This window comes from Sus scrofa, chromosome 6, assembly GCF_054392235.1.
Source record: "Sus scrofa isolate SSC_HxYL_T2T_F1_AM1 chromosome 6, Sscrofa_HxYL_maternal_Yorkshire_Landrace_v2.0, whole genome shotgun sequence".
NCBI classification, from domain to species: domain Eukaryota; kingdom Metazoa; phylum Chordata; class Mammalia; order Artiodactyla; family Suidae; genus Sus; species Sus scrofa.
The window spans coordinates 104,361,079-104,388,901 of NC_139388.1; the positions used below are offsets into that span (position 1 = coordinate 104,361,079).

General features: G+C 42.6%; 1 protein-coding gene across 20 annotated transcripts in view; it reads right to left on the reverse strand.

Annotated features, from left to right (window-relative positions):
* PTPRM (protein tyrosine phosphatase receptor type M) overlaps positions 1 to 27,823 on the reverse strand; it is a 749,885-nt gene that overhangs the window by 536,057 nt on the left and 186,005 nt on the right. For 10 of the 20 annotated variants that reach the window (XM_021097719.2, XM_084964166.1, XM_084964165.1 and 7 more), the window contains exon 2: positions 23,522 to 23,644. In XM_021097719.2, coding sequence (XP_020953378.1) covers positions 23,522 to 23,644 — 123 coding nt within the window. Of the gene's footprint in view, positions 1 to 23,460; positions 23,645 to 27,823 lie in introns of all 20 variants that reach the window. The other 10 variants (XM_084964179.1, XM_084964175.1, XM_084964177.1 and 7 more) reach the window with 2 other exon arrangements.

Below are 27,823 nucleotides of genomic sequence, written 5' to 3' on the forward strand. Positions count from 1 at the left end.
CTGCAGCCCAGAAAAGCTGCAACAAGCTCGGCCGGACTGTGAAAAGATCCGCCTACATTCTCAGGCTGTCCTTCTGAGTTGGGCTGCCCTAGGGAAGAGCCTCTTAGGTTCTTAGTGAACCAGATAGCTGCTCCAGCCCCCAGGGGATGCTGCACTCCTGAGGAACAGCTGCCCAACACCGTCAACCCCCTGCAAGAACCCCACAGCCTAAAAACACCAGAGCAAGCTCTGCATGACCAAGTGAAATCTGCTTCCATCGTGGTGTGGACCTCCCAGTCCTGTCTGCCCTCAGGAAGTCCTCCTTTGCTTCAAAGAAACACTGTTAGCCCCATCAACACTCCAGAAAAGCCACACTGCCTCAAAAAAGATTGACCAACAACACCAGCCCTCAGGAAATATTCCATGGCAGTGACAAGGCAAACACTGCCCGATCACGGAGAGTACAACTCCCTCAGGAGAAAGAAAACAACAAGCAAGATGAAGAAGCTGAGAAACCACCCCCAGTCAAACCAACAGGAGAACTCACCTAAAACAGTCAACAATGAAACAGATCTCTGCAGTCAGACAGACCTGGAGTTCAAAAGAGAAATAGTGAAAATACTGAAGGAATTAAGAGAAGATATGAACAGTAATGCAGATACCCTCAGAAAGGAACTAGAAAATATAAGGAGGAGCCAAGAAAAACTAGAACATTCATTTGCAGAGATGCAAACTGAACTAGGGGCAGTAAAAACCAGGATGAATAATGCAGAAGAACGAATCAGTGATATGGAAGATAGAATAATGGAAATCACTCAATCCGGTCAACAGACAGAAAACCGAATCAAAAAACTGGAAAGCAATATAAGAGACCTATGGGATAATATAAAGCGGGCCAATCTACGCATAATAGGAATTCCAGAAGGAGTAGAAAAAGATAAGGGGATGGAAAATATATTTGAAGAAATTATCGATGGAAACTTCCCAAATCTAAAGGATACTGGATTCAAGATACAAGAAGCACAGAGGGCCCCAAACAAACTGAACCCAAACAGACCCACACCAAGACACATCATAATAAAAATGGCAAAAGTTAGTGATAAAGAGAGGATCCTAAAGGCAGCAAGAGAAAAACAGAATGTTACCTACAAGGGAACCCCCATAAGAATATCAGCTGATTTCTCTACAGAAACACTACAGGCCAGGAGGGAATGGCAAGAGATATTTAAAGTGCTCAAAGGAAAAAACATGCAACCTAGAATACTCTATCCAGCAAGAATATCATTTAAAATAGAAGGGGAAATAAAAATTTTTCCCAACAAACAAAAACTTAAAGAATACAGCAACACAAAACCCAGGTTAAAGGAAATATTGAAAGGGCTTCTCTAAACCAAAAAGAAAGGAAGGAAAGGGAAGAAAAAAGAAAAGAAAAAAAAAAAGAAGAAGAAGAGGAAGAACTAGGACTGAGGAAACCGCAATCAGAGAGCAGTCACTCAAATTAGCCAGCATACAGATTTAATCATGAACATGCTTCAAACAAAATGAAATTAAAAAGAAAAAAATAAAAAAGAGTCATCAAAACCATAAAATGTGGGCAAGGGATGTTAGGAAGTAAATAACCCTTTTTGTTTGTTTGTATGTATCTCTTCTTAATTTTAATATAGTAATGAAGTGTTTGAACTTACAGGACCATCAGGCTAAAACACACAATTATGGGAAGGGGTTAGCATACTTAAAAAACAGGGCAACCACAAGCCAAAACCAAATATTGCATTTGCAAAAAATGAAAAAAAAAATACACTTAAGCAGACAATAACAGGAGACCATCCAACCAAAAAAAAAAAAAAAAAAAAAAAAAAGAAAGGAAGAATGGAGAACCATAGAATCAACTGGAACATGAGGTTCAAATGGCAATAAATAATCATCTATTAATTATCACCTTAAATGTCAATGGGCTGAACGCCCCAATCAAAAGGCACAGAGTGGTTGAGTGGATAAAAAGGCAAAAACCTTCAATATGCTGCCTACAAGAAACTCACCTTAGGACAAAAGATACATATAGATTGAAAGTGAAAGGGTGGGGAAAAATATTTCACGCCAATAGACATGACAGAAAAGCAGGAGTCGCAACGCTCATATCAGACAAAATAGACTTTAAAACAAAAGGCATAAAGAAAGACAAAGAAGGACACTATTTAATGATTAAGGGATCCATCCAAGGAGAGGATGTTACTATCATCAACATATATGCCCCAAATACAGGAGCACCCAGATACATACAACAAATATTAACAGACATAAAGGGAGATATTGATGAGAATACAATCATAGTAGGAGACCTAAATACCCCCCTCACATCAATGGACAGATCCTCTAGACAGAAAACCAATAAAGCAACAGAGATCCTAAAGGAAACAATAGAAAAGTTAGACTTCATTGATATCTTCAGGACACTACATCCAAAAAAATCAGAATACACATTCTTCTCAAATGCTCATGGAACATTCTCAAGAATCGACCACATATTGGGACACAAAGCGAATCTCAATAAATTTAGGAGCGTAGAAATTATCTCAAGTATCTTCTCTGACCACAATGCCATGAAATTAGAAATCAACCATGGGAAAAGGAAAGAGAAAAAACCTACTACATGGAGACTCAACAACATGCTACTAAAAAACCAATGGGTCAATGAGGAAATCAAGAAGGAAATTAAAAACTACCTTGAAACAAATGATAATGAAGACACAACCTCTCAAAATCTATGGGATGCTGCGAAAGCAGTGCTCAGAGGGAAATTTATAGCAATACAGGCCTTTCTCAAAAAAGAAGAAAGATCCCAAATTGACAACTTAACCCTCCACCTAAATGAATTAGAAAAAGAACAAAGAAGTCCTAAAGTCAGCAGAAGGAAGGAAATTATAAAGATCAAGGAAGAAATCAATAAAATAGAGACTCAAAAAACAATAGAGAAAATTAATAAAACCAAGAGCTGGTTCTTTGAAAAGGTGAACAAAATTGACAAACCCCTGGCCAGACTCACTAAAAAGAGGAGAGAAAGAACCCAAATAACCAAAATTATAAATGAAAAAGGAGAAATCACAACGGATACAGCAGAAATACAAAAAACCATAAGAGAATACTATGAACAACTGTATGGCAACAAGTTTGACAATCTGGAAGAAATGGACAATTTTCTAGAATCTTACAGCCTGCCAAAACTGAATCAAGCAGAAACAGACCAACTGAACAGACCGATCACTAGAAATGAAATTGAAGAGGTCATAAAATCACTCCCTACAAATAAAAGTCCAGGACCAGATGGCTTCACAGGGGAATTTTACCAAACATATAAAGAGGAATTGGTGCCCATCCTCCTTAAACTCTTTCAAAAGGTTGAAGAAGAAGGAATACTCCCAAAGACATTCTATGAGGCCACCATCACCCTCATTCCAAAACCAGACAGAGACACCACCAAAAAAGAAAATTATCGCCCAATATCATTGATGAATATAGATGCAAAAATTCTCAACGAAATCTTAGCCAACCGAATCCAACAACATACCAAAAAAATTATACACCATGACCAGGTTGGGTTCATCCCAGGTTCACAAGGATGGTTCAACATACGCAAATCAATCAGCATCATACACCACATTAACAAAACAAAAGTCAGAAATCATATGATCATCTCAATAGACACAGAAAAAGCATTTGACAAAGTCCAACATCCATTCATGATCAAGACCCTCGCCAAAGTGGGTATAGAGGGAACATTCCTGAATATAATCAAAGCCATTTATGATAAACCCACAGCAAATATAATCCTCAATGGGGAAAAACTGAAAGCCTTCTCACTCAAATCTGGAACAAGACAGGGATGCCCACTCTCACCACTGCTCTTCAACATAGTTTTGGAAGTCCTGGCCACAGCAATTCGACAAACAAAAGAAATAAAAAGCATCCATATAGGAAGAGAAGAGATCAAACTGTCACTGTATGCAGATGACATGATTCTATACTTAGAAAACCCTAAGGACTCAACCCCAAAACTCCTTGAACTGACTAATAAATTCAGCAAAGTAGCAGGATATAAGATTAACATTCAGAAGTCAGTTGCATTTCTGTATACCAGCAATGAAACATTAGAAAAGGAATACAAAAATAGGATACCTTTTAAAATTGTACCTCACAAAATCAAATACCTCGGAATACACCTGACCAAGGAGGTAAAGGACCTATATGCTGAGAAGTATAAAACTTTAATCAAAGAAATCAAAGATGTAAAGAAATGGAAAGATATTCCATGTTCCTGGATTGGGAAAATCAATATTGTAAAAATGGCCGTCCTACCCAAAGGAATCTACAGATTCAATGCAATCCTTATCAAATGACCCATGACATTTTTCACAGAACTAGAACAAACAATCCAAACATTTATATGGAACCACAAAAGACCCAGAATCGCCAAAGCAATCCTGAGAAACAAAAACCAAGCAGGAGGCATAACTCTCCCAGACTTCAAGAAATACTACAAAGCCACAGTCATCAAAACAGTGTGGTATTGGTACCAAAACAGACAGACAGACCAATGGAACAGAATAGAGAATCCGGAAATAAACCCTGACACCTATGGTCAATTAATCTTTGACAAGGGAGGCAAGAACATAAAATGGGAAAGAGAAAGTCTATTCAGCAAGCATTGCTGGGAAACCTGGACAGCTGCATGCAAAGCAATGAAATTAGAACACACCCTCACACCATGCACAAAAATAAACTCCAAATGGCTGAAAGACTTAAATATACGACAGGACACCATCAAACTCCTAGAAGAAAACATAGGCAAAACACTCTCTGACATCAACATCATGAATACTTTCTCAGGTCAGTTTCCCAAAGCAATAGAAATTAGAGCAAAAATAAACCCATGGGACCTCATCAAACTGAAAAGCTTTGGCACAGCAAAGGAAACCCAAAAGAAAACAAAAAGACAACTTACAGAATGGGAGAAAACAGTTTCAAATGATGCAACCGACAAGGGCTTAATCTCTAGAATATATAAGCAACTTATACAACCCAACAGCAAAAAAGCCAATCAATCAATGGAAAAATGGGCAAAAGACCTGAATAGACATTTCTCCAAAGAAGATACACAGATGGCCAACAAACACATGAAAAAATGCTCAACATCGCTGATTATAAGAGAAATGCAAATCAAAACTACCATGAGATACCACCTCACACCAGTCAGAATGGCCATCATTAATCAATCCACAAATAACAAGTGCTGGAGGGGCTGTGGAGAAAAGGGAACCCTCCTGCACTGCTGGTGGGAATGTAAACTGGTACAGCCACTATGGAGAACAGTATGGAGGAAGCTTAGAAATCTATACATAGAACTTCCATATGACCCCGCAATCCCACTCTTGGGTATATATCCGGACAAAGCTCTACTTAAAAGAGACACATGCACCCGCATGTTCATTGCAGCACTATTCACAATAGCCAGGACATGGAAACAACCCAAATGTCCATCGACAGAGGATTGGATTCGGAAGATGTGGCATATATATACAATGGAATACTACTCAGCCATAAAAAAGAATGACATAATGCCATTTGCAGCAACATGGATGGAACTAGAGAATCTCATCCTGAGTGAAATGAGCCAGAAAGACAAAGACAAATACCATATGATATCACTTATAACTGGAATCTAATATCCAGCACAAATGAACATCTCCTCAGAAAAGAAAATCATGGACTTGGAGAAGAGACTTGTGGTTGCCTGATGGGAGGGGGAGGGAGTGGGAGGGATCGGGAGCTTGGGCTTATCAGACACAACCTAGAATAGATTTACAAGGAGATCCTGCTGAATAGCATTGAGAACTATGTCTCGATACTCATGTTGCAACAGAAGAAAGGGTGGGGGAAAAACTGTAATTGTAATGTATACATGTAAGGATAACCTGACCCCCTTGCTGCACAGTGGGAAAATAAAAAAAAAATAAAAAATAAAAAAAAATAAAAAGAATAGAAAGAAAAAAAAAAGCACTTGAATCAGAAGACCCCTTAGGACCAGGACTGTTTACAATTCCTCTTGGTGTGAGTGGGTATGCAAGGAGGCAAGGGAGGCTAGACAGCCCTTCTCTGCCCCCTATGGTGACCTCAGAAATCTGTGACCAAAATTTGCCCTGCTGGCTGAAAAAAGATCTGACCTCTGGGATTTTCTATGAACCACAGCACAGGCAGGCTGTGGGCTGCCGAAGGATCTCAGAGGGTTTAAACCTGTTTCCCTGGGGTGCAGCGTGTTCTCAGCTTTTTGCCATGCATGTGTCATTAAAGAAAATATCATTCTCCTGTACTAATGAAGGTCGCTAATGATAAGGACTTTGGGAAATGCAAGGATAAATAAGAGTTCTTAACTGGGCCTAAGGTGAGGAGAGGGGAGCAGAGGTCATGGCCACTGGGTCACCTGCAGGAACTGACAGGGCTTCTCAGCCAGAGAAATACAGGAATGCCAAGGGGGCAAGAAGCAGCCCGGCCAGTGAGCGAGCAAAGAACGGCAGGCCTCCATCTGCTGGGGGACTTGGGGAACTGCCCAAATTAGAAAGTGACTTGGATTTACGCTGATTACAATTCTTATTAAAGATACATTAAAGGAGCTCCCTGGCAGCTCAGTGGATTGAGGATCTGGCCTTGTCTTTGTTAACAGCTCGGGTCACTGCTATAATGTGGTTTCAGTCCCTGGCCTGGGAACTTCCACATGCTGTGGGCGGGGCCAAAAAAACTGCATTCAATAAGAAAAGAAAATACCACCTCATTTCAGGGGTAAGAAAGGGTGACTGGCCTTACCAGTCACAACTCTATATTTTTGTTACCTAAAGGTTGAATTTAAACAGGTAACCCTCCATTTCTTTTATCAGTGTCAGGGCAGACAACCTAGGAACCTTTTTTTTTATAAAGACAAGCTCTCCATCAGTGGAGGCAGAACCCACTTCTACTGGTGAAGGGAGAAGGGTAGACCTTCAGCCTCTCGGGGCAGCGACGGATTCCAGTCACGGCCGGTGGGCAGATGGCCACTTCTGGCTCTTGGTCACATCTATCAAATCTTCTTGGGAAGCCTCCTTAAAGTCAGCCTGCAGGGGACTCCAAGCAAAGGAACTTTCTAAAGTACATCCCAGGCTTCAAACGCCACGCTAATGGGTAGGCAATTAGTAGATGAAATCCAGGCTTAGTGAGTCTCTGCCACTTCACGAATTTAATTTTTTCTTCCGTTCAATGCATTATTCTATCTAAAACTTGGCCTTTCTGTCAAATAAAGCATCACTTCCTTGTCCTTACGTTGTCCATGATGTTCTTTATCACTTAGGATGAAGAAACAGTGTCTGCCCATGGCAGGTGCTTCCTAAGTATTTACGGAAAAAGGAGAAAGTTTTCTAGCCGTGGAGCTAGAAAGGCCATCCATGTCTATCTTATTCCTCAAGCTTAAGTATTAACTATTTATCATAGCTGTAAAAATCTATAAAGACCACTAGATTCCCCGGTAACTCATTCCATAGCTATAGTCATGTGACACTCAGAAAATGTTTCTCCATCTTGCCTTTTATTTTTTACTTATTTTCTTTGTCTTTTTGTCTTTTTAGGGCCACACCTGTGGCATATGGAGGTTCCCAGTCTAGGGTTCTAATTGGAGCTGCAGCTGCCAGCTTATGCCACCACCACCACAGCAATGCGGGATCCGAGCTGCGTCTGCGACCTATACCATAGCTCATGGCAACGCTGGATCCTTAACCCACTGAGTGAGGCCAGGGATGGAACTCGAATCCTCATGGATATAAGTTGGGTCCATTAACCACAGAGTTATGATGGACACTCCTCCATCTTGCCTTTTAAATATCAGCAAATTCTGTTTGAACTCATGTCTTTGGAAATAAACATGTTATCTTACATAACGGGGCTATTGATAAGAGGTGTGTGGCTATAGATATCACCTACAGGACTTGTCATCACTTCATATGCGATTTCTATCAACCACAATTCCCAAGTCTCCTTGAACAATGCTCAGCCATCATCACTTCACTGTGTCCAAAATTATTTTATCACAACAATATGTATGACAGTTCCACAATTAAAAATCTCAGAAGCAGAACCACTGAATGAATTTATATCCATAATGAATTACTTTAAATAATTCACTATATCCAACCCTTAGTTGTCCAGAAAGCCTACACCCAAACAATTTCACATATAGGAACGTCAATCCCACTCTCACATTTTTCTAGAGCATGAGGTTTCATAAGCTCAACTGCATAGAATTAGTAATATTCACAGTTATACGGCTTCATGCAAATGTAACTGTGTGTGCATTATTTCATTAAAAGTGGGTATTTAATTAGTATAAAGAAAGAATACTTTTTAATAATAGGAGCAATTTACATTGTCTTTATTCAGAAAGAAGAAGTGAATTATAACACTCAAGACCATCTTTTTTCGAGTTCTGTGAAAAATGCCCTTGGTAATTTGATAGGAATTGCATTGAATCTGTATATTGCCTTAGGTAGTACAGTCATTTTGATAATATTAACTCTTCCAATCCACGAGCATGGTATATCTTGGCATCTATTTGTGGGTTAAAGGGTGGAAATCCTATGAAAATGGATTGTTATGATCGTCATACAACTACAGATGTGATAAATTCATTTAAGTAATAAAAAAAAGGGATATCTTTTTTCTTGCAATACAGGTGACCTTGAACAACACAGGGGTTGAGGCGCTGATCCATGCAGTCAAAAATCTGAGTATAAACTTAGAGTTGGCCATCTGTATACATGATTCAGTTTAGCACCCACAATTCAACCAGCTGTGGATCCTGTAGTACCGTAGTATTTATTATTGAAAAAGACTACATGTAAGTGGAACTGTGCAGTTCAAACCTCTCTTGTCCACGGGTCAACCGTATATACAAAATCTTTCCCCCTTCTTTCTTTTCCTTCCAGATTCTTCCAAGCCATTAACTATCAGGCATTAAAGGAAGCATATCCCTTAAGATGGTCTAGGTCAGTGTTTCTCAAAGTATCTTCTAGGGACCCCTGAAATCTCCAAGGTCCTTCCAGGGAGTCCACCAGGTCAAAGCTCTTTTCCTGATAATCCTACAACGTTATTAGACTTTATTATTCCCATTTTGCTCTCAATTACTAACATGTGCAAAACACTGCTCTGATAGCGAATGGAACGCATGCTTAGGTGCTCTGTTTTCAAAAGCATTCAGTTTTAATTTCCAGTCCAGAAAGTATAAATAGAGACTATACTCACATGATCAAAAGCTCTTTGGATATTTAAAAAAAAATTAGAGATGTAAAAGGGTCCTAAGACCAAAAAGTTTGAGAGTCATTCAATAAACAACCCCAAAATCTCAGGGGCTTCACCCAGGAAGTTTTTCTCTCACTCAGGTAGATGTCCCCAGCAGTCAGCTGTGTGTGTGTGTGTGTGTGTGTGTTGAGAGCAGGGGGGAGCCATTTCTCCACTTTGTTACTCAGGCACCCAGGCTAAGAGCATCCCAATCACCAAGGCAGGAAAAAGGGACAAGAACATGGGAATCTCATTCTGGCTCCAGAAGCTCCTGCCTGGAAGGAACACACCCCAAGTGCACTCACATTTCACCAGCCACAGCAGGTGCGGTCACAGGTACATCAAAGGGGACAAAAGTGCACATGCTCCCATGTTTCTAGAACAGGAGAGCTGGAGGCAGTGACTCACCTCCACCCCCAATCACCCCAGGGATTTCCCTGTGGGTGGCTGTTCTCTTCCCAAAGTTATTCCTCCTTCTGAAGGTGCTTTCACCGAGTCTCAGAAACATTTCAGGACATGTGTTGTCAGACGCTATTTAAACTTGACATATACAGGTTCACATATTTAAACTGTTTTTTTTTTACATTTCAAACAATTGTGATCCATCAAATCTAAACAAAATAGATGATAAAGGCTTGTCAAAGCTCCTATATGGTGCTATTGTGCAAAACAGGTGTTCTGAAGACCTCTGTTTGACCAACATGGAAAACCAATTAGTTACAATAATTTGCGCCATTAACAAATGTCCGACACCTTTTTATAAGAGCAAGATTCAGATCAATTCAAATAAATTAGCATTCCTGTCTGAACAGACTCTTCCAGCCCAAGGAACAAATTCATGTGTCAATGGTGGGCTGACCCAGTGACCCACCCGCTGAAAAATACAAACTGTATCATTTTGTTTTCCAAATAACAAGCATTGATTACAGTGTTAGAAAGGTCACTTGTCATCAGCTCAGTCATTGACCTGCTGGCAAATTGCAGCCTGTCACTCCGCAGTCAGCCAGGGTATCAGGAGGAACTAAGGCACACGGTGCTACAGAGTACAATTGGGGAGGTGACACCATTTCCACAAGGTGTGTGTTTAACAGGACGAGTGTCACGGTCAACAGACATGGGAAGAGGAAGCAGCAGGAAAGGAGTGAGAGGGTTCATCGGGTCCCAAGATGATTCCCAGAATCCTCATTGGTTCCTATTTGCTTTCAAATTGCCTGGATTCGACTAGTCTAGGCCTCGCAAGTCTTATGCCAAGGAATTCAATATTTTGTTCTTTTTCTTTGGGTCACAGAAGAAAAGATGTTCCCTAGAAGGAGCCAGGAAAAATAAAATTAAGAAGCAGCTCTGTGTTAGAAAACCTGAAGCATTCAACTAACGACAGGTCATTGAAAAAAACAACTTTCGGGGGTGTCCTCTGTGGGGGCACCAATGTGTTTAAGTGCTAGCCCACACACCAGGGTAAAACTGGCTGCATATCCAGTTGGTTGGATTTGTCACCCACCTCTGAAAAGTGGTAGGAATGTCCAGCCACCAATTAATTAAACAGCTATATTTATTTCCCTCTCAACCACTTAAGCTTTTAAATATCACTTGAGGATATAATTTATCACAGTCTCCTAGAATAAAATATCAATCAGCTATGCATTAAAGGCCACGTATTTAAAATAATGACCTGCACAACCATTTCATGGAGTTTGCCAAGAAATTCTTTACAAATTTTTCTGTGTTCAGCCCAGTGTTGTGGACAGGATACAAATGAATGCAAGCATGCAGCCAAAACTAAAAAGTAATCATTCCGTATGCATCTTCTTATTAAATTCCAGCTAGCCACCAAAACATCTACCAAGAGGATCAGAGTCTTTATGCTTGATTCACCCACTGAGGCATAAGACCACAGCATGACGCACCTGTCCTATTTTAGAAAGTCCTAAAATTATAATGCTGAAGTGTGTTGCTTTACAGCAGCCCAGCAGCCCTGCTAAACCTCTCCAGTAAAGACCAAGGGATCATCCTGAGATGCTCAGGAGGGAACACGTGGGTCAAAAAGGGTTTGTAAATATAAACATTCTCAGAGTTCACGCTGTGGCACAGTGGGTTAAGGATCCGGCATTGTCACAGCTGTAGCAGAGGTCACAGCTGTGGCTTGGATTCAGTACCTGGCCCAGGAACTTCCATATGACTCAGGCGTGTCCAAAATAAAATAAATAGGAGTTCCATCATGGCGCAGTGGTTAATGAATCCGACTAGGAACCATGAGGTTGCGGGTTTGGTCCCTGCCCTTGCTCAGTGGGTTAACCATCCGGCGTGGCTGTGAGCTGTGGTGTAGGTTGCAGATGCGGCTCGGATCCCGCGTTGCTGTGGCTCTGGCGTAGGCCAGTGGCTACAGCTCCGATTGGACCCCTAGCCTAGGAACCTCCATATGCCGTGGGAGTGGCCCAAAGAAATAGCAAAAACAAACAAACAAACAAAAAAAACAAACAAAATAAAATAAATAAAATATAAATATTTTCGATGTGATTTGGCAGGATAGCTTTTTGCCTGAGGCACTGGTGGATAAGAATTGAATGGGCCATAAGCGAAGTTCCATGTGTCTTTTCCACATTGATAGACACATTTTGCTTAGTTTTAAAACTTCAGAGTTGAAAAAATAGCATAATAACTGCATATACATACTCCACTCAGACTTAACAATTGTTAATATCTCACCACATTTGTACTCTCTCTCTTTCTCTCTCTCTCTCTCACTCACACACACACTTATAACAGGAATTCCAGAACCAGTGAATATTCCTACGCTTTGTGATACTTAGTTACTAACCAAATGTCCTTACATCTTTTCCTGATACCCAATGAGAAATTCTTTATTCCCATCATGGTGCAGTGGTAACGAACCCCACTAGTATCCACGAATATGTGGATTCGGTCCCTGGCCTCGCTCAGTGGGTTAAGGATCTGGTGTTACCGTGAGCTGTGGTGAAGCTCGCAGATGTGGCTCAGATCCCACACTGCTGTGGCTGTGATGTAGGCCGGCGGTTGTAACTCTGATTCAACCCCTAGCCTGGGAGCTTCCATGTGCCATGGGTGAGGCCCTAAAAAGCCAAAAAAAAAAAAAAAAAAAAGAAGAAGAAGAAGAAGAAAGAAAAAGAAATTCTTAATTTTCCTCTATGCAAACAGACTCAATTTCTCTCTTGCTCCTTTGATCAGAAATCCACCTCCTTGCTGTGTATCCCTCCCCAGCTCAGGAGGGCCTCTGGGAGTCTCTCCTCCAGCCTCGCCCCCACCTCAGACCCTGGCCTCAGGACAGGGCATTCCTCCCACCAGCCTGGCCCACCTGCTCTGACCTCACACCTCAGGCTCTCCAACCCTCTCAGGTGCCACCTCCTCCTGGAGGTCTTCCACTTGCCCTCACTCCCAACTTCTGCCTGGGGAGCAGCCTGCCCCCACCCCCAGGCACTGGCCCCCCCACCTCTAGTCTCCTGGAAGCCTGGACGCCCATCATCACTACAGCCCAGTGCCCAGAGTGCACACAGAACATCAGACAGCCGGGGCCACGGAGGGAAGTCTTCCATTTCCTTGGGGCCCCATGGCACAAAGACTAATCCAGGCTTAACTAGTTCTTCTTTAAATGTGCTCATCTCTTGCATTTCTTGGAGTACAGAAAGGCTCCAAGGCACTGAATGGGGAGCCTGCCCCTGTGATGGTCTGGCCTGACGCAGACTGGAGCCTGGGGGAGGGGTGTTACTGAGCCCTGGGACCACACGAATGGCCAAGGCCTTCCCTACACCTGCATCTGTGTGAAGATGGCTTCACGCCACCGTTAGCCTTCTGGGGGCCCAGCTGCTAACACATCAGTGGCCCACCTAAAACTTGTCCCTGACCCAAAGGCCCTGCCCTCCGTCAAGAGAGCTGTGGGGAGCTCCTGCCGTGGCTCAGCAGGTTATGAACCTGCCTAGTATCCATGAGGATGCGGGTTCAATCCCTGGCCTTGCTCAGTGGGTTAAGGATCTGGTGTTGCTGTGAGCTGTGGGGTAGGTCACAGACAAGACATGGCTATGATCCCACATTGCTGTGGCTGTGGTGTAGGCCAGCAGCTATAGCTCCAATTTGACTCCTAGTCTGGGAACCTCCACATGCTGTGGGTGTGGCCTTAAAAAGCAAAAAATTAAAATAAAAAATTAATTCAAAAAAGAGAGAGAGGCTGTGGTCTGCTGGACCCAAATGACAAGTCTTCCCCTGGCCTCAGGCCCTCTGGTCATCAGCCCACCCTCGCCCATGGTCCCTTTGTAGCCCATTGTAGCTCAAAAGACTGCAAAACTCTCCCCAAGTGTCACATCAAAATCCACTGTCCCCTCGCCTCCTGACTTTCCTCACTGCAACAATGTGGCTGGGCGCAGCTCCAGGCCGCCTGCACGCAGAACACGCAACACATGGGAGCGGGCCAGCCCCTGGCTTGGAATTTCTCGGCCTGGCGATCACAATGGCCCTGTGGCCCCATGGCCCTGGACTCTGACCCTCACACATCTCACCCCCTGGCTCTGCTCGAAGATTTACAGCATCTGTCATGACTGGCCTGCCTGTTTACTCCATTACTTGGCTTCTCAGAACGCTGAGGATATCTTGTACTATTTCACAGGAAATTAAGCAAGAAACAAACCTATTTTAAAAACACATATTTATAAATACGGGCTCGCTGGTATACTTTTTAGCAAATATTTAAAAAATAGCTAGCTACTGTTCTTCCTTTTTGCCACAGTTTCCAATCAGCCAAGACAGGAATGTAGGACCAATCTAGAGGAGAATATCTACATTCAATGTCATAAACTACTGAAACACATGGTCATGCAGAATACACTGGCCCCCTGGAAACACTTAACTATTAAAAAGCAAGATGCTTTGCAAAAAGGGAATGACTCCCCTGACCCTGCGCATTTGTGCATATCAAAATTGGGTCTTTGGAGTTCCTGTCGTGGCTCAGTGGTTAATGAATCCGACTGGGAACCATGAGGTTTCGGGTTCGATTCCCTGGCCTTGCTCAGTAGGTTAAGGATCTGGCATTGCCATGAGCTGTGGTGTAGGTCACAGACGCAGCTCGGATCCTGCATTGCTGTGGCTGTGGTGTAGGCCAGTGGCTAAAGCTCCGATTCGACCCTTAGCCTGGGAACCTCCATATGCCTCGGGAGCGGCCCTAGAAATGGCAAAAAGACAAAAAGACAAAAACAAAACCAAAAAACAAAAAACTGGGTCTTTAATGGAGAACAGACTTGTGGTTGCCAAGGGGGAGGGGAAGGGGGAGGGAGTGGGAGGGGCTGGGAATTTGGGGTTCATAGATGCAAACTCTTGCCTTTGGAATGGACGAGCAATGAGATCCTGCTATACAGCACTGGTCACTAATGATGGAGCATGATAATGTGAGAAAAAAAATGTATACATGTATGTGTGACTGGGTCACCTTGCTGTACAGGAGAAAATGCACAGAACACTGCAAACCAGCCATAATGGAAAAAATAAAAATCATTATTAAAAAAAAAAATGGGTCTTTGAAAACATTATGCCAAGTGAAATCAACCAGATGCAAGGCACCGATACGGAATGACACCACCTACATGAGGTACCCAGAGTGGATCCTCAAATTCAGAGACAGGAAGTAGGGTGGTGGCGGCCTGGGGCTGGGGGAGGAGGAGTGGGGAATTCGTGTTCCATGGGTGCAGAGTACCGGTTTGGGAAGATAAAAAGATTCTGGAGACGATGGAGGAGATGGTTGCACAGCAATGTGAACGTACTTAATGCCACAGAACCATACTCTTAAAAAGGGTAAAGGGTATGGGAGGTGTTTTCACCTCCGAGGGGAGCCCACTGTTGACATTCGAGTTAAAACGAGGCTGCCCAGGGGCCCCGGCTGTGTAACTAATACCTCCCCACAGACCACTGATCTCAAATGGGGTTTTGTGGTTATCACCTGAAGTTATTTTTCTAGATTGTGATGAACATAAACGCATTACTAGATATAAAGCAGATAACCAACAAGGACCTAATAATGTACAGCACAGGGAACTATACTCAATAGTTTGTAATAACCTATAAGGGAAGAAAATCTGAATAATTATATATATTTATTATTATAATATTTATAATATATAAAATACATAATTATATATAATTATAATATATATTATATATAATACAATGCATATATATATATACTCTATGTATATGAATCACTGTGCTGTCCACCTGAAACTAACACAATATTGTAAATCAACTATACGTCAATTAAAAATTTTAAAAATAGAAACAAGCAAGCAAAAATATAATATTTTTTCTAAATGTTGTAACTTAGAAACTGCTGGCAAGTCCAGTCCAGTTTTTTTCACTGCCTCTCATCACTCACTGTTTCAAAGCCACAGGAAACCCATTCCGAGCCTCACCTGGGTGACGTGAGTGAGATGCAGGGCGCATGCCCATCAAAGACCACCCCATACCTTGATGTCAGCTAGGCACCTCACTCTGGGATGCCCAAATGGGATACTCACAGACAAGGACACTTTTCCTTCCCTGAGTTCTGCCACTGGCAATATTCAGACGACTAAGATAAAACCAAATTCAATGACCCACCGCCCACATTTTTAAATGCTCCTTTCATTATAAAGTTATACTTAATCAAAAAGAAAATATGTAAAGCAGATGTGACCGGACAAATGCCCCTAAATCCTACCATCCTGACAAAAACAGCTCGTATTTTAATGGACTTCTTTCAACTTGCTTTTATAATCTATTCGAAGATTATATGAAGATCTATACCTTGTGTTTCTTATTTGGGATCACTTCGAAGAGAAAATTAAAAATCTCTAGGAACTGCCAGCTCCACAGAGAGTCCAAATTAAGCTAAGAGAGGAATTCATACCAGTTGCTCCTGAACGGACTTACGACTAATAAAAGGAGGACATTTCTTGGACGTGGTGCTGGGCCAGGTAGGTCGCTGAGATCCTGAAGTGGGTTATTTTGTCTCCCCTGGTCAACAACCCCAGGAGACAGGTTCTAAGCACCTTCCACAGCCTTGCCTTCGGGATCCTGCAGGACTGACACCCCACCCCATCCCCAGATCACCCAGCCCCTGCGTTTCCCTGCTCTCCCTTCTGGGAGGGTCACTCAGTCTCCAGGTGTCCCTGGACAGGATCCCATCTCTGCTCACAGAGCACCCCCCCTCGCCCCCGCAATGAGGGGCCATTCCTGTCTCCCACTCCCATCCCTCACTGAGCCCGGATCCTGGTTTAGTTTCTCTGCACAGCCCTCCGCCTTGCTCCCCATCAGTGGGTCTGTCTGCTTAAAAGCTGCCTGCCCGCCTCCCGGCATCTTAAGGTCAGCAAGAGCAGCCTCCACTATTGTAGCTCCAGCCTCGACAGCCAGGCCTCCGGCCATCACTCCACGAACACACATCCCTAACTAATCCTACATCCGTGAGACGGAGCATCTAAGTGCTGACGAGCCCACCAAGGTCCCTGGCTATGAAGCACAGAGCCAGAATCTGACCTGGGTGGGTGGGCAGCTGGTCCACAGTGAGAGTGAGAGAGAGCCTTCGTGTTTTTCCAGAAGAGTCAAACAGCTGCCAGCTGGGTGAAGGCTGTCCATCCCCGTCCCCAGATGCGCATGCTCCGCTGGGAAGTTCCTCCCTGGCTCTTAGAGGGCTTTCCCCTCACCTGTGAGCCCTGGGAAGGTAGACCTTCTTTGAACACCCATGCCCTCAGGTGTAAAACAGATAATGCTGTCCAATCTCCCAGAGTCATGGTGAGGATGGACACACAGTAAAGAAGCAACTGTTGTCAACAGCCAGGAGTCACAGACTTGTGCAAAATGACTTTGGCTTTTAAGGGAGAGGGATCAGAGGGCACTGCGTCACCACGTGCCTGGGGTCGTGGTGATTTTTTTGTTGTTCTTGTTTTTGCTTTTTGTGTGTTTTTAAGAAACGGCACATACAAGAAAGCGAAATTTGATGATATGGCATGCTAGACCAATGACTGAATTCCATGTTACTTTTCAAAAGTCATTATTACTATTATCATTATTATTAGTCATTATTATTATTTTTATTATCATTATTATTATTCAGCCACAGCATACAGCCGCTTGACGTGGAATCTCAGTTCCCAGACCAGGGATTGAACCCCAGCTACAGCAGTGAGACCACTAGACCCCCAGGGAACTGCCCGGAAAGTCATTAATTAATAAGGGGACACGTGGTCTAATAGGATCTCATCTCTTGGCCATTCAAGAAGGGTCTCATCAGACTGAGAATGGAGGTGCATCACCGGGAGGGAGGGGGTCATTACCTGGTTCACACGGTGGTGAACCCCTAGCATCTCAAATGATGCCGAGCACATAGCAGGTGTGCAACAAATATTTGCTGAATGTTGACAGATTCAAAGAATGAATGGGATAATTAAACAACTGCGTGAACATTCTGTGCCAAAATATTACTCACTAGATACACACTGAAATTTAAGGAGGAAAAATGTCTTTTCAAGCCCAGAGTCTTCTGCTCTCCAACACTCAGTAAGCCCTGTATAAGCTCTGAGGTGTGAATAAATAGGGATGTCTTCCCAGACAGGTGGAAAACATACCTGATGGATGTACCCCAAGAGGAAACTGTCATTCCTTTGACTGCCAATCCATCACCTTTCCCAAAATAAATATATGCAGCCATTGTTTTTTTCTATTTTCTGGGTCATCACATGAAGAGTGCACATTTTCCTACCTCCTGCATGACCCTCTCTCTGCTTTTCACGTGGGCACCCAATGACTCAATCCTTAGTCACAGCATCTCTGTGAAGATCAGCAACCCCCACCCTTCCCAGTTTGCATTACCTAAAACAGAGATGTGGAGGCCAAGTGAGGTTGCCCAGGATGCACACTATACAACCTAGAAAAGCATTATGAGTATCATGTTCTCCCATCACCAGGGTCCAGTCTACTTCATCATAGCCTTTTCAGGGGTATGATATCTTAAGGGGACCATGGGGAGGGTATAAAGAAATATCAGTTTTGGAATTCCCATTGTGGCGCAACAGAAACGAATCCGACTAGGAACCATGAGGTTGTGGGTATGATCCCTGGCCTTGCTCAGTGGGTTAAGGATCATTGCCATGAGCTGTGGTGTAGGTCGCAGAGGAGGCTCGGATCCCGAGTTGTGGCTGTGGCTGTGCAGCTATACTCTGATTCAACCCCTAGCCTGGGAACCTCTTACGCTGCGAGTGGGGCCCTAAAAAGCCAAAAAAACCCCACAAAGAAATGTCAATTTTATTAATATAAAATGGCAATGGCTCTTAGCTAGCTTTACATTTTTAATACTTGGGATGAATTTATTATTTATTTTTTAATATAAAACAGAATCACGTTTTCTAACGTAAGACATGGAACAACACATTAATTACCCATTTCATAGAACCAGAACACTAGGGTCCAAACACTTCACACTTTTAACAACATTTAAACACACTGACCACTGTCAACCTGTACAGATGTTCTCGCATCATGCAACACTTCTGAATTAATGACTCTTAGAATACACAGATAATCAGATACACTGTACTGCAGTATGTAAAGTGACAGAATGCAAAAGCACTATCAAAATTTACCAGGTTGGGGAGTTCCCATCGTGGCTCTGTGGTTAACGAAGCCGACTAGGAACCATGAGGTGGCAGGTTCAATCCCTGGCCTCGCTCAGCGGGTTAAGGATCCAGCATTGCTGTGGCTGTGGTGTAGGCCAGCAGCTACCGCTCTGATTGGACCCCTAGCCTGGGAACCTCCATATGCCACAGGTGCGGCCCTAGAAAAAGACAAAAAAAAAAAAAATGTACCAGGTTGTTATTTGGTTACTTAATCAAATCTGTGCTCAGAGTATAATCCTTATGATAAAGCTTAAAAGAGTTGCCCTTTGCTAAAGGAAATTGATGGATGTGAAATGAAACACGTGCTTATTGATAAAAGGGAAAGCACGTATGATATGCTTTCACCACCAGGAAAACCGTGTGGTTCAGAGCTGCAAAAACATTGTCTACCATAACATAGATGTTGGCTTGAAAGACAAAAAAAAAAAAAAAATTTAAATGGCCTTTGGTATTTATTTGCCCTAACTATGTATTTCCATGGTCAATGTCACAACTTCTGAGTAGTTATCAAGCCAGCTTGTATAAAGCTCCAGACTATATTTAATTTTTTAAAATGTGGCTAAAATTAACCTTGCACATGAAGATACAGAGAAACAAACTCTGCACACTGATGCATCATTTTCAGAAAAGATGCCAAAAACATAAAAATTTTAGAGTAAATTTAAACATCAGCGTAAAAATTTTAGCCTCTCATCAGACTTTTTAAATTTATCCTGATGGATTATTTGCTTATTAGAATCGTCTCACAAGAATGTCGGTACTGAACAATAAAGAAAATCACAGTATTTTCCAATAGATAGCCAATTTAATGGAAAGAAAGAGAAAATCCCTGATCATCATGTTTTTTGTTTTTTGGTTTTGTTTTTCCTTACTTATTTCAATAGCCCAGTGCTTGGAAAATAAATAGTCTGAAAGTGAAAGAAAATGTGAAATAATGTTTGTAAGCCAATAGTTGTAGTATGAATACAGAAAACCATTACAATATAAGCCAGGAGTCCAAAGCAACAATTATAGGCTGGTACCAAAATGGTCCGAGATAGAGGTCAGCAAAATTATTCTGGAAAGGTCCAAACAGGAGGCATATAGGCTTTGTGAACCCTACACCCTCCGTACCAACTACTCGGCCTCCTCAGCTCTGTCACTGCAGCTTGAAACCAGCCACAGACATTTAACAAATGAGCAGGGCTGTGTGTCAGCAAACTTTGCTTATGGGCACTAAAATTTGAATTTCATGTGCCACAAAATAGTATTATTATTTTGATTTTTCAAAACCATTTAAAAATGTGAAAACCATCCTGAGTTTACAAGCCATACAAAAACCAGCTGCTGGCTGGATATAGCCAAACGTTGGTCTAAGACATCATAGCAGAACCAGCTTGCACGTGCAAGACCAAATGCAAATACACACGCAAGAACAAATCCAACACTATTTCCAAGAAAGGTTTTAGAAAATTAACTCTTACAAGGCTATGGTCGGATCTGACCATAAGTACGCAGGCCAGCCTTGGAATTTGTTTTTAAAGGGAAGAAATTATTCTATATGTATTCACGGAAAAGGAGAAAATCTTGAAACTAAAGCATATTTAAAACTCACAGCTATATATACATACTGGAAGCTCGGTATTCAAATCCATATCTTAGGATAGTGTATGCATGTCTATAAGATGGCACGGCCTGACTTCGAACAATGATATTTGTCGAGGATTTGACCTCTCACTTTGGGCAGGTAGGTCAGCCTGGCACAAGCCCATGTCCCATGTCGTCTCTAACTCACTGGGCTTACCGTGAGCAACCTGCTCTTAGAGCACGTCCAGTCTATACCACACTTCATTATGTGGGCTTGTAGATTGCTTGCTAATTGTATTTTTGTAACTCTCTTTCCCAAGTGGATAAGCTCCAAGGATGAAAGAATCACCTCACAATCCTTCACCTCTTGCAGTAACCATGACTGGCGCACACTAGGGCTCAAAGACGTTTTTGAATAACTCAGGTTTGTTCAACAAATAACAGGAAAAAATACAAGGACTCACAGTCCCATATCATGGCAAAATTTTTAATCTGATGGGATGACTATTAATTTTCAGCAGCTTTATATGGCCCCACGCCCACAGGCACTGTCAGAGGAGAGAAGAACTCACTGCTGGTCCTTCCCCGACTCCCTCCAGACCTGCTGACACCCAAACCACCCACAGGTCCCGGCCCTGACTGGCACCCTGCTTCAGATGGGTGTTGAGGATACACCTTGGGTAACCATCAGAAACCAGATGGAACTGACAAAAGTGTTAGAAGATGAACATTCAGCGATCGTAAGTTACAAAGGCCTCATCTTAATCACCAAGTATTCTATTACTCAACTGAGGTAGAACGAATTCAAGCAGAACATGTAAGAGCCCCCTGCTTCATTCTTCCAAAGGCAGAAGGGCATCAAAAGCCAAGTATTTGCCAAGCCACTTCCCCTGTGTTGCTTCAAATACTCAACTGATGCTTCCAGGGCCCATGTGGTCTTTTGATATGTATCAATGTTTTTGGAACAGCTTCTTCTAGAAACCACCCTTTCTATAAATAAAGCTGGACAACTTGTTCTGAGGTGGTATCATGAGACATCAGACAGAAGAAAAGGACAAGACGGTAACAAGAAGTGATTCCTCCCCCTCTTTTATGGAGGGAGGTGGGTCATCCTGGGACAGAAATAGAACCAGCAGAGGCTGAAGAAGTTACTGCATTATTGGGGCTCCTTTGTAAAAGACAATTTTTCCAAGTCCAGCTTCAATCAAAAGGACCACAAACATGAAATCAACTGGGGAAAATAACAAAATGTTCACCAAATTAGAAGATGATAAACAAAGAAAACCTAAGTGAACTCTTTTTTTTTTTTTTGCCTTTTTTTAGGGCTGCACCTGGGCATATGGAAGTTCCCAGGCTAGGGATAGAATAGGAGCCGCAGCTGCTAGCCTACATCACAACCACAGAAACACCAGAGCCAAGCCCCATCTGCAACCGACACCACAGGTCACAGTAAGGAGGGATCCTTAACCCACTGAGCAGGGCCAGGGATCGAACCCACATCCTCATGGATACTAGTCGGGTTCGTAACCTGCTGAGCCATGATGGGCACTCTCCTGAGTGCACCCTTGTGGAGAAACCTGAGTGCCCTCCCAGCCTCCCTGACACAGGCAGGATGCTTGGGGTGTGGGAGGTGGGGGGAGGGAGAGAGAGTGAGCAAGCAGGTGAGGGCCAGAGGCCTTTGGGGTGAGAAGTCTGCTCGGGAAAGGACAGCTCCACGCCAGGGGGGCTGCTGGACCCTCCTCTTCCCCTTCTCCCACCCCAACAATAAAGCAGGGCCGAAATTTGTAAAAGCAGCTAAAACACCACTATCTCAAACACAAGTAATATTCAGAAGCACATATGCACAAGAGAAAAAGAAAGAACAGGACTGTCAGCTGAGGGGGAGGGGAACCAGCAAGAGCCAGGTCTTGGAATCCGGTAAAGCCCCAGGGTTCGGGTGCCCAATGCTCCTTTCTGTGAAGTTTTAAGGAGTCAAACATGGGAAAGAGACAGCAAGAACTTGGTGGACATCATACCTGCTCAAGCTTCAGAACAACATAAAACCCTAGTTCATGTTTCAAAGCTATCTTTCCAAGATTACCTACTAAATATAAATATTATACTTTAGTAGGTATAAATACCTACTAAATATAAATAAATATAGATGCACTAATGAAAACCTTAATAGCCATGAAACAAATATAAAAACTGTACTTTATCTGAAATCCGAATCAGAATGACATGTCTTGCAGTGTGAATCCTGAATGGGGCACACTCATTACCCCATTTGTAAAGTGAATCTGTAAACCTAAAATTTTAAAGGGATGCCTGACCCCACCGTAGCCTAAAAATAGTGACTTAAAATGATCAAGCTCCAATCTGACCAGAGTTCCTGAGTACCATCTTCTCATTCTTCCCTCCAAATGAGAAGTAGAATTCTTGCTGGTGTTCAATGATCAAATGTTTCTCACTCATCAGAAATGGTACTAAGCGCTTCCACAGTGGACAAAAGTACCCACGCATGTGCACCATTTAATCAGAATTCTTTCAAGGTCACTGGCTTCCTCCCAGATTCCCAATTGCCAGAAGCATCCCCTCCCAAGGTCCCCTATCTGTGATGGAGACTGTTATTTGGATTCGCCAGCCAGAGTGCCCTCCACTAGACACATGTGCCAGAAGAGACATCAATCTATTTTCCATATCAGCTGTTCGGGAAAGGCTCACTTGGATAATGCCCATTAATCTAGCTCGGGTGTATCCAAAGATAAAGACAGTAAACTTTAATTACACTTTAAAGGGAGAGATACAAAGGGCAACTCTTTGTCATCCATCCTCTTCCACTATCCTCACTAGCTAATCAGCCTTCAACACCACACTCAAAGACCAACACCCTCACTCATTCAACCAATGCCCAGTGAACATTTACTGTGGTTAGGACTCTTGTGCATCTTTGATTTTAAAAAGAGAACTTAAAACTAAAAGCAAACCTGATGGCATCCATGGGTCAGAAGTTGGTTTGGTCAAGGTATTCACCTGCTCCCAATTGAAGTCATCATCTTCAGCCTGACTGTATCCACACACGCTATAAGGCTCATCAAAGAGGCAACCACCTAGAATGGAAAAGAAGGAAGAGTAACGTTAATAACAGCTAGACCTCTGGAAGAGGCTATGATGACTGCAGGGAACCATACACTTACTTAATGCTCAACTAAATCTGATTTGGCCTTTTTGCTCAGGAACGGTGGATCCCGACCCCACTGCATCCTTGCTAAGTGCTAGCCGCGTACTAGCCATGACTTATCGATACCGCCATATGATATTGTTTCTCCCCAAAGAAGCCAACATTTGCATAATCCAACTGAAAGTAAGACCTTGGCAAATGTATAACTCATATTTCCAGATGCATATTAATTTGGCATAATTGATCTTGGGTTCAAAACTTCAATAGAGCCATCCCAGATATTCAACGTGTTTTCAATAGAAAAAAATTAAAACTTGTCCCCAAAAACTAAAAGAAATATTCCCACCACAACACTGGCAAGATGGTAGAGGTCAAAACACAGTTGACACCATGGATGTAGCTTGCAAAATATTTTTCTAAGGATTACTCTGAATCTAACATAGAAACAGATTTTGCTTGAATATCTTGGAGATTGGAGGTCTCGAAATTAAACGAGATTATAAATTTGCCTACAGTCCACACAATTTTTAAAGACAAGAATAAATTCAAAACTGAACATGTGGTAAACATCTGCTTAATTTTGATGCTAAAAATGAAACTACTTAAAGAAACAAAGAATAAAAGAAAATGCCGTATATGCAAAGCAGGTCTGCTGTTTCAGCATCCTGGGGAACACTGACAATTTTAAGTCCCACCCCGCACCTTCTTAAATGTCTCCTGTTACTTTGAATTATTACGGTATCAAATCCTTCCCCCAGTGTTTCACATTGCTAAAGAGAAGGATTATATCCATCATCTTAATTATCGTGAAAATCCTACTACCCCTTATAGAATGCTATTAATTAGAATAATTTAAAAGATTAATTATAATCACTTGCCAATGACGAGAATTAAGGGTCTGGTCAAGAAAACACACGTAGGAATATAATGACACTCTGGCTGTACTGTATGCCCTGGCAGCAAGAAGATAAATAAAACAACAATAATAAAGCAATGGCACAAACTCAGAGGTAAAAGAGAAAGCAAGGGACACCTGCTCCAATTTCCATCCAAATGCTTACGTCACTTCTACAACCTTCTAGAAGCTTCTGAAGAGGTGAGGCACTCAGAACCTAGACAACCATCCCTATCATGTGAACAATTCCCCTTAAAAAGGCCCAAATGCTGCCTCTTGAAATTCATACCATTTATCTTAGCTCTACCCTGAGAAGGAGCAGTGAAACATCCCAGCTCTTATGCAGGAAAGCTGAATATTCAAAAGCAGCCATCAAGTTCTATGGTTGTGCTCCTCCAGGTACTAGAAGGCCCTCAGACATTTGCCATCCTGGCAGGGGTTCTGTATACCAGCAGGTTTATCAGTACTCTTCCAGAACAATGACTCCCTGTACTGCAGCCTGACTTCTACCAGCTACTTCCCTTGACCTTGACTGCATGCTCTGTCAACAGCCCAGGCAGAGTGCTTGGTAGTCCATCCTGAGTTTGCTGGAGCCTGGAATCCCACATCCTTCTTATACCACTGCCACTGAACCATTTCTCACCTCTAGCAGTAAGGTAGGTGACTTTCTGTACATTTATCCTCTCTAGACCACATCTCCCTGTTTTCAGTGCATCTCTCCAGCCCGTTGAAAATTTCTGGGATCCTGATTTTGTCATCCAGATGTTAGTCATCCAACCTAGATTTGGGTTACCTGCCAATTTGATGACACATGCTTTCTGTAATCACTGATTTTTAAAAAAATTGTTCAACAGGGTGGAGACAAGGGTCCTCAGGCCATTTTAAGAGGTGTCCCCCAGCTTTCTGCCTTGGTTTTAGTCACAGGCTCCAGGCATGATGGTGAAATTAGTGGCTCTGGCCACCATCTTCTGTAGCACTTTTAACGGAACTGGCCAATTAAACACTTTGCTGGGAACAGAAAACTCATTACAAAGATACAGCATTAACTCCATACCTCACCTTGACAACAACTGCTAATTTATACTTCCCTCGTACTCAGCTTCAGCCTTAACAAGTTCTGAAACAAAGTGGATTTGTTTCCAGCACCTAACACCAACAACTTTCTAATTTGGGGTAAAAAAATGTTAGAAGACTATGCAAACATTCACAAGAAATGTTTTCCCTTGGTTGCAAACTCTCATTTTGATATAGAAAACAGCTTCAGAGCTGTAGGAATAAGCCCAGACAGCTGTAGCACTAATAATATTCAAAAGGAAGAAAAAACCATGGATTTTGACAGAAAAGGGACCCCCAATGGAAACATAGATGGTACTTTGATGGCAGTCTTGCAGTGCAATCTTAAACAGTGAGAAATAGCTTGGGGCATCCACAAAACAGCTCAAGGCTGGTTAGAGATCTGGTTTAGGAAACAACTCTTGGCACCGCAGATATATCCAAATATAAAGATGAGAGCTTACATGGCTGACAGCAAACCCCAAAGATTAATACAACACTGATGCAAAGATATAATTTTCCCATTACATAAAGCTGTTTTTATCACTTGAAAGGAAACCTAAAAAGAATGCTATGGTTCTCTCTGGACCAACAGAGGATTATCATTATCGAAGCACTGGAAAATGAGGTAGACTATGAATTCCCATTTCCCCAAGATACATTCCCCTGCACACTACTTTTCAGACCCAACACTGGCCTGCAAGCAGATGTGAGACCCTCAAAACAGCAAAGGTGATTTACTGAGCTAAAATAAGGCGAGGGTAAGGGAGACAGCCTTGGGATTGATGTAACCAACTAAAGAGAGAACAATGAAACCTTTAGATTTCAAGGTGTTTTTGTGTAGCGTTGAGATGAATGGGTTCCGGGGACAGAGGTTTAGCACGTCCCCATTCCTGCCCTATGGGCTCTGTGTTGGTAGACAAATCATCTAGCTTCCCTGAACCCAGTGTCTTTACCAACAAAATGAGAAGACATACAGACCTCACATGGTGTTAATTTATGAGGCATCAATTAGGTAGCAAGTGTGGTTAGTCTCACAGAGGGGGGTATGTCCACCAGTATCAGCCATTACTAGTTCTTAAATCCTTCTTACTATCTATACCTCCTACAACAAGGACGTTCAGGGGTTCACTTTCTTGCAAAGAGCTCGAATAGAGAAGTGGGATTTATACAGTGCACTGGGGGAGGAGGCGAAGAGCGTGGGCTCCTCCATGGCGCCCTAGGAGCAAAGAGCAGAGGCCAGCTGGGTGTTTCAAGTGAGGGCCTTGGGGCCAGCGAAGAATGTGCTAAGTAAGCAAAGTCCCTGAAATGTGGTGAAATGAAGCATTTCCAAATATATATGTCTCCTCCATGTTCACAATAACATAGGTGGTTTGCCATCCGGCAGAGGCATACTGTCAGCAACAAACCAAGGTTTCTCCAGAATTGTCTTACTTGGACGGACGCCCAATAGTTCATGGGTGAACCATGTTTACCCATCAAATCAAGATAAATTATTTTTCTTTTGTAGAGGGGACTCAGGACAAAGTCAAAGTCACATACAAGAGGGAGGAAAGGTAATACAAGCTGGGGAGGGTGGTGGTCAGCACCCCTCACCTTCTCTCTCTCTCTCTCACACACACACACACACACACACACACACGCATGTGTGCTTGCCCACACACCTCCACTACACCTTGAGAAAGGCTTTCCCTTAGCAGGTTTGAATACAACACCAACTTGTGCTGGAGGAAGGAGTTATTATGAAAAAGGAGGTGTCAATGGGTGTCAAATACTCAGGTAACCAATGACAAGGATGAAGAGTTCTGACCAAGAATGATGACTATATAGTCGGTTCCAGGACAGGCCGTGCAACACAATAATATGAAAATTAAATTAGTAAGACTGAAGACAAGTGAAAGTTAAAAAGCAAGCAAAGTTGAGCAAAAAAAAAAAAAAAATTAAGATTCTATCAGGAATATGGCTGGGACTCCACCACTATCACCAAGTAATAAAAAAAAGGGGGGGAGTTCCCATCGTGGCTCAGGGGTTAATGAACCCAACGACTATCCATGAGGATACAGGTTCAATCCCTGGCCTCGGTCAGTGGATCCAGCGTTGCTGAGAGCTGTGTTGTAGGTGGCAGTCACAGTTCGGATCTGGTGTTGCTGTGGCTGTGGT